The 8,021-nt window shown below is 47.2% G+C and overlaps 1 protein-coding gene across 1 annotated transcript; it reads right to left on the bottom strand.

Annotated features, from left to right (window-relative positions):
• Positions 1-656: 656 nt before the first annotated feature.
• Positions 657-7,618, bottom strand: LOC311377400 (GRAM domain-containing protein 4-like; the record flags this gene model as incomplete). Its single annotated transcript, XM_084491296.1, has 7 exons — positions 657-959; positions 1,707-1,798; positions 2,061-2,086; positions 5,288-5,423; positions 5,793-5,854; positions 7,123-7,343; positions 7,532-7,618. 7 exons carry the CDS (start codon positions 7,616-7,618, stop codon positions 864-866), a joined length of 720 nt encoding a protein of 239 aa, XP_084347422.1. The 3' UTR covers positions 657-863.
• Positions 7,619-8,021: the final 403 nt, after the last annotated feature.

Raw genomic sequence — 8,021 nt, 5'->3', positions numbered from 1 at the left:
ACGGACCAAACGACCTCCGGGACCAGACGGAAGCGTCCGTATCCGTATTTAGCGTAGGGTGGGAATGGGCCTTCAGTGAGTGAAATGGTCTGTGATGATCTCTGTTCTTGTCGACTGCACCTGCCTCTGAATCAGACTGAATGAGGTTTTTGATGCTAAATAAATTCTAAATTCTGACCAATCAGGGCCTCTCTTCCATGGCCCAGGAATCCATCTATAATACATCCAGTCAGTCACACTAACTTATGAACTTATCATTGCACTTGTTGAGGGTTGAGGGATAGGGGGCGGGGAGCAGAGAAAGCGGGGAGGGAGAAGAGAGAGAGAGGGGAGAAGGGAGAGAGAGAGAGAAAGAGAGGTGGGAGAAGGCAGAGAGAGGGGGGAGCTTTGTTTGGGTTCTTTACTTTCAAAACCATCTCTCTTCTGTTCTTTTACACTCTCTCTCTGCTAGAGAGCCCAATGAATCTAACCTCTAACCCACGCATCGCTCAACATGCCCTCGTTTCACTGAGACTGTCCTGATTTGAGACGCTGGCAACTTGCTGCTGAACACAGAATCTGTATCTGAATCTGAATCCTCACTTCTAACCTTCATAGAGCCACCAGTACACTAAGTTCACCAGTGAATCACACGTCATCACTCAAATCACTCAAATCATATGAAAGTTATTTATAAAATACCTTCTCACACATTGTTTTACACATTTTAACACCTTAGTAGGAGTGCTGTACGTTACACGCTGTACGCTATGTGCCGTACACTACGTAGCATATGCCACGTAGCATATGCCACGTAGCATATGCCATGCCGTGCGCCGATGAGAGAGCCCAGTTTCCGTGTGAGTCCAGTATGCGTGGGCGCGTTACCTGGCAATGAGGTAATTTAAGGAGAGGCGGAGGATGGCCAGGAAGAGGAACATGGGCATGGCCCAGCCGTGCCACGCTGCGTTCATGTAGATCTGGAAACAACAACGACAAACAGCTGGTTAGCTCCCTAGAGGGTCAGGTACAGACGCCTCGTCAAACCGCTCCAGACAGACTATCAGTTAATAATCTAAAGTCTGATGGCAGACTGGCTCCAATCTGGGCCAACGTGGCGTTTAACCTCGTCGTCGTCGTATTTGTTTTCAACCAATCATGTTTGCAGTGGGCGGGGTTTATAAGCTCATGATAGGCCATCATCTAACAAACATGAAGTAGTCAAACTAATCAAAGCCAGAACTAGTAAATATTTTGCGGTACAAGTAAAAACATCCCTTCATGACACCAACGTTGTGAGGAAAACTTTCTGTAAAGATATCAAATCAACAATGTACACTGTAGAAGTACATAAACAGGAAGGCATAGCTCCCTTTCAGTATTTGGCTTCCTCCTCCAGAGGTTCTGCGGGAACATGATAGGACAGCTTGACCGCACATGATGCAGGGCGTGACCCACACTGTTGAAGTACTGAGACTTCAAGGACCGACCAAAACTGTACAGTGAAACAAACTCAATGTTCTGTAAAACGGACAGACCGCCACGGGCCACTCACGGCCCGCGGGCCACAGGTTGAGCACCATCGTGCGGAATGAAAGACACACACACACACACACACACACACACACACACACACACACACACACACACACACACACACACACACACACACACACACACACACACACACACACACACACACACACACACACACAGGGCAGACTCACGATGAAGGCGATGCCCGAGGTGTAGACGGAGTGCCAGTTGGAGAGCGCCGACAGGTTCCTCATGAAGTTGGTGACCGGCCTCGCCCCGCGCTCTGAGGCCGACATTTTAGGAGACATTTCAGAATAAGAGCGCACGACCAACAGCCAACCACTGTATTAATGACGGATCAATTAACAATAATAATTAACAATAGTAGATTCATATGACATTTTGATTATTCATAATAAAATATAAGATGAACATTATTAATGCCAAATGGGAATTAATTATTTGCAATGTAGAAGTTAATGTATACTTTAGTTCAGTTCATAAAACACAAAGAGTGTGTGTGTGTGTGTGTGTGTACTACTCACTGAGTCGCCTCATGTTCTCAGTCAGCCTGAAACAAACAACAAAAAAACGAGGGTCAGGACAGGAAACACACACAAGAGAATGACTTACATGTTTTGGACGGACACACACACACACACACACACACACACACACACACACACACACACACACACACACACACACACACACACACACACACACACACACACACACACACACACACACACACACACAGCTTTGAATGTGTGCAGCGCCGTCGTATAGGGGGGAAAGGTTATGACAATTATAAGGGCCCACAGCCCGCTAGGGCCCACACACAGCCCCCAGTAGCCTCTATGACAAAATGATTATGCATACACTGAACTAATATATATTCATATGAATGAATCCGAATTAAAACAAGCCACAAATCATACAATATTCTAATTTTAATAATTTCAATAATCCCCTTGGCCCCTTCTTAAAAAATGGTTTGGTCCACACCGCGGTTCGTTCTTGTTTTTGAGGGGCTGGTGGGGGGGGGGTTGGATCGCGGACGAGCGCTATTGCGGGCGCTATTGTTGAGGGGGGTGGGGGGGGGGGGGCGTTCGATCGCGGACGAGCACTTTTGTTGTTGTTGAAGAACACTCAGAGGGCACTTTTACATACGAGGCAAAAAGGGCAGGGGCTCAAGCACCCCTAGGGCCCTATGTGTGCACGTGCCTGGTTCTTCCCATGGTTCTTCCTCATCGGAAGTGAGTGAGCGATGAGACTTACAGTGAACAAACAAGCCAATTTAAACTTTAATTGAGATTAGATGAGGCTTGTTGTTGTTTTGATATTTGTTTTACAACAAAGTATTCCATGTGCTCTTTGTTTCACTTGCACATTTAAGTTAAATGCTACATATTTACCTGTGGACTATCTTGAGCCAGGACACTTTGTTTTTTGCATATCAGTAACTTCATTGTTAAATACAATACAATACCCACACCTATTTGTTGAGTGGTTAAGAGGTGAGGTCAGAGGTGTAATAACGTGTTGCAAATCAGGGAAATGAGAATAAGACAATTAATAATACATAATTTACATAATAATACTCTGACTTGTTAAGTCGTTAAATGTAAAAAAGAGGGAACAAATTGGGTGTATTACACCAGGCACCGTCAAGAACACTGAAAAAAAAAAAACATTTAAGGTGGCAATGAATGGGGTAGAGGGGCCCACACCAATATTCTTTCAGGGGGCCCATAATTCCTAGCAATGATGCCCTGATGTGTGATAGGTTTGTTTGGCCTTCGCTGTCTGACTCACTCACACGGAGGCGAGAATAAAGAAAAGATAAAGATAAAGATGGATAATTCTTTTCCCTTCGGTGCTACGATTAAAACGCTCTCTCTCCGCCCGCCGTGTCTCAATTACCGGTAACAATGATCCCCATGATGACTCCTGGGAACCATTCTCCTCCTTTTCAGGTTCCAGGTCAAAGAGACGCCCCTCTCTTTGTGGACAACATCATCTTCGCTGAATACAAGCATGTATGGGCTGCGGTGTGTAGATATATATTATAGTATATTTTTGTGTTATTAGTAAAATGTATTTCACCTTAGAGCCGAGGCCTCACATTGATATGCGCCCTCTCTCGCTCACTCTCTCTCTTGCACATTTCATGCACATTTTAAACGTCAAGATAAGATGATGATCATCTTTCATTGATTCAGGGAGGTAATTCCAGAAATGCATTACTTGTTTCATCCCTATAGTGTAGTGTCATTTGGATAAGATCTAATCGTGTACATGGTTGTTTTTCCGTTACTCATAAACCAGGGCTATGTGCAGTGTGCCTCGTCCACCACTAGATGGCACTAGTCACTTCCTAACACTTCAGACCTCCATCGGAGCGCCGCTCGGACCCACAGGGCCATGAAGAGTATTTACCGTGCGAAAACAAAGTCGCCGTGGAAAAATACTGATCACTGATTAAACCTGCACTTCACCTCATTTTGGATCTATGTGCCCAAGACTCGTTGACCAATCAGATCCTGGGCTCACAGTCAGACGCCCTGAGCGTAGCATGTTAGTGTTCATATAGCCCCTAACCCTAACCCTATAGCCCTATAACAGAGGCTATGAACATGTGTCCTTCGTAGACCGCGAAGGCCACACCGAAGGCCTAACGAGCATCGTTAATGAGTCTGGCCTACGGAGCGTTTTCCGGATTGCGTAACCAGCCGTTAACGCCCTTTCCCTTGCGTGACCACGCACCGCTCCTGTCGCCTGGCAACCCTGACAGCTGCGGTTCAAACCGGACAGCGGAGGAGAAATACGGAGCCAGAATTCATCATTTTATTTGTTATGTTTTATCTTTTATTGGAGGAGTGGGAGAAGATTCACCGCCGGGTGAAGAGGAAGAGAGGACGTTGGCTTAACGTTAATGAGTTGAACCTTATATGGCTAGCGTGAATGTCATTGTCACTTTGACAAATAAAGATATATATATAAAGATATATATATAAAGATAGAAGACATATTTAAAATAGTCCCAACCTTACTTTTAAATAAAAATGTTTTACATAGTTTTGTCATTAAATATGTAATTTGCTGCAGCTGCCGCTTCTGCTCTCTCCAACGCCATTTCTGAAAAAAATCCAACGCGCAATGAATGTTGGGATACGTTTGGCCGTGAAGGATCCACCCGGCAGAGAGAAGGATGCACCCCCCCCAGCCGTGGTCTGAAGGGCCCAGAGACCAGGGGCCAGGCACTACTGGGCCCTGTTCGAAGGATGCACCCCCCCCAGCCGTGGTCTGAAGGGCCCAGAGACCAGGGGCCAGGCACTACTGGGCCCTGTTTGAAGCCAAGTGGGAGAGGCTGGGGTAAACCATTTAGCAGCAGTGCCCGGGTGATGTTGTACTTAAAGCATCACTGTTGTGTTTTTCTGCAGTATTAAAGCTGCATCATGTAAGATTTGGCCCAAATGTCGAGACCTCCACATTAAAGGCATTTAACCAGAGGGTTGTGATACAAGGTGGTATGAGAAACAGACTTTGCCGACGCTAACTGGGCTATCTATCAACTTAAGTAATAGTCACATCACTGGGGGATCTCTGTGAGCATTAAGCTGCATCGCTATTAGTGTTGCGTTAGCGCTTAACTGCGTCGCTAGCAGGGTTGTGTTAGCCTTTAGCTGTGCCGCTAGCAGTGTTGTGTTAGCGTTTAGCTGCATCGCTAGCAGTGGTGCAGTAGTTAGCATTTAGCATTCGTTAGCACCTCTTAGCGCTGAGCGGCTCCTCAGCCTCCACCGTGGTCTCCTCCGGCTGGAAGCGGAAGTCCTCCATGTAGACCCCGAAGCGGTCGTACCACCAGCGCTGGAACCGCGAGCTCCACTCCTCGCGCTGGGGCTTGTCTGAAGGAGAGAGAACACAGCTAACTCGTTAGCTAACCCGTGAACCAGCTAACTTGTTGCCTAACCGGTGAACGAGCTAATTAGTTAGCTAGACGGTCAACCAGCTAATTCGCTGGCTAACGTGAGAACGAGCTAACTCGTTGGCTAACTGGTGAACCAGCTAACTTGTCATCTTCAGAGTAATTTTCTGCTCGCCAGGCCGTCCTTATTCAGGTGGTACGGACCGGAGCGGCCTAGTGTATTCACTGCTTTAGATGAATGGTTGCCTACTGGGCGCAGAATAGCACAAGGTGTCCACTTCACTTATCTAACATGTTAGCCACGTTAAGCAGGGGCTGGGATAGCCGTCCCTCGCTCTGTCCAGCTCACCTGTCCGGGTGTTGGTTGGGGACTGCTGTTTACGGGGAGGCTGTGGTGGAGAGTCCTCTAACCTGAGAGAGAAATCAAGAAAGAAATGCAACGATTTAGAAGATTGTCCTTCCTGGAGGCCAGTGGGTAATCCAGTATCACCTGATCCAGTATGTAAACACCCTTACACACGTGGGTTTAATGTGTCTTATTGGCTGACGAGGGATTAATGCTTCTCTCGTTATGTAAACATAGCTCCCAGGTCACATGGCAAGAGAATGACTTACATGTTTTGGACGGACACACACACACACACACACACACACACACACACACACACACACACACACACACACACACACACACACACACACACACACACACACACACACACACACACACACACGGCAAAGTGAGCTTGTATCAATTGTACAAACACATGAATATTTAGTTAAGACATGTAAATACAGATTAAGGCTTCAGACTCTCTCTCCATTTCTCTTCTTCTTCCTCTCCCCCTCCCCTACACTGTGTCACTCTGCCGCTCTGTCTCTCTGTCTCTCTGGGCCTTCTTAACCTTCAGTGAACTGCACACTGCTCTTGTTGAGACACTTACAGAAGTGAAATTCCTCTCTGCATGCTTCCATCAAAAAGCTGATAAAGAAAAAAGGTGTTGCTTGATTCATTTTTTGGAAGGAAGTCAAAGTTGTGAACATTGGCGACTTTCAAGAGCCAGGTGGGAACACACTCTGAAAAAAACATCAGTATCATCCAAAAACGTACCCCTTGGACACATTTAAAGACATACGGTGCTAATGCATTCTTTTGTTTAAGCACAGCTGGGTCATTTACCATTTAAACTGGAAAGCCCTTCTTTTATTTGGTTGTGTTGGAGAGGAAAAGACTAAAGACTCACTTGTTCAGAGGTCACCTAGACTCTGCATATCCTCCACCCTCACCCCCCCTATGCACCTATTGTATGTGGTACGTCCTGGCACTTAAAGTAGTACTTAGCATTGTGTAGCGTCTTTTCCTTGCTATCTTTGTTGTATACAGGAAATGGGTTAACCTAATGATTGTAAGTGCTGGCCACTTGGTTCTATGAACCTCCTTACTGTACCGACAGCGATATATTGTTGTTTCTCTTTCTTCTGACAAATGTACTTATTGTAAGTCGCTTTGGATAAAAGCGTCTGCTAAATGCCCTGAATGTTAGAGGAAAAAGGTTAAGTTGTCACAAAGATTAATTATTTTAAAAGTGATCTAAAACCCTCTCTCTCTCCTTCTCCCTCTCTCTCTCTCGCTCTCTCTCTCTCCCTGTGTGTGTGTGTGTGTCTCTCGCCCCCCTCACCTGGTCCGCAGCACCTCGCTCATCCTCTGCTCCAGGTCTATCCTCTTCCCTCTCTCTCTCTCCAGCTCCTGCCGCAGCAGGTCCACGTTGGTCTCCTCCCGCAGCTTCCGGAGCTCCTCCTCTGGAAGCACAAAACACAGCAGGAAGGTCAGGAAGGTTGGCGAGAGAGAGAGAGAGAGAGAGAGAGCGACCGAGAGCAAGCGAGAGACAGCGGGATATACCTGATGTGCACCCATTCATGCACACGTTCACACACAGACGGCGGTGTGAACCACTCGACAGCCCGCTGGTGGGGGAGCAGTGAGGGTGAGGTGTCTCTCTCAGGGCGGCCAACCCGCTGTACCTCCTGAGCTACTGCCTAAAGGGTACAACAGTCGATGTGAAGTGATCAGCGGTGTGTTGGGGCCACGAGGGGGGGGCCCCCTGCACCGGGGGCCGGACTGAGACGCCCCCCGCCGTCCCGTCCCCCGCAGCGGTTCAGGCCCTGGGGCCCCATCTGGTCCGTGTCTGGTCTAAGGAAGGTTCTGGTTTCAAACCCCCCCCAAGTCTACAGTCTGCCTGGAGGCTTCACTGAGCAGGACGCCCTAACCCCCACCTGCTCCTTGATAACCTGTATCGAAGCTCCCTTCCCGTTGTGTTGGACTGTATAAAACATAGAATGTATAATATAGGTTCAACTGACTTAATAGACGTATACAACACAGCCCATCTGCTCCTTGATGACCTGTATCGGTGCTCCCTTGCCATTGTGTTGGACTGTATAAAACATAGAATGTATAATATAGGTTCAACTGACTTAATAGACGTATACAACACAGTCCACCTGCTCCTTGATGACCTGTATCGGAGGATCTGAGAATACGTCTGTCTGTGAGCCAGCATCTCCCTCTGAGTCTTCC

Source organism: Micromesistius poutassou (assembly GCF_964030765.1).
Source record: "Micromesistius poutassou genome assembly, contig: SCAFFOLD_1745, whole genome shotgun sequence".
NCBI lineage: Eukaryota > Metazoa > Chordata > Actinopteri > Gadiformes > Gadidae > Micromesistius > Micromesistius poutassou.
This window is presented reverse-complemented; position numbering and strand designations above follow the sequence as displayed.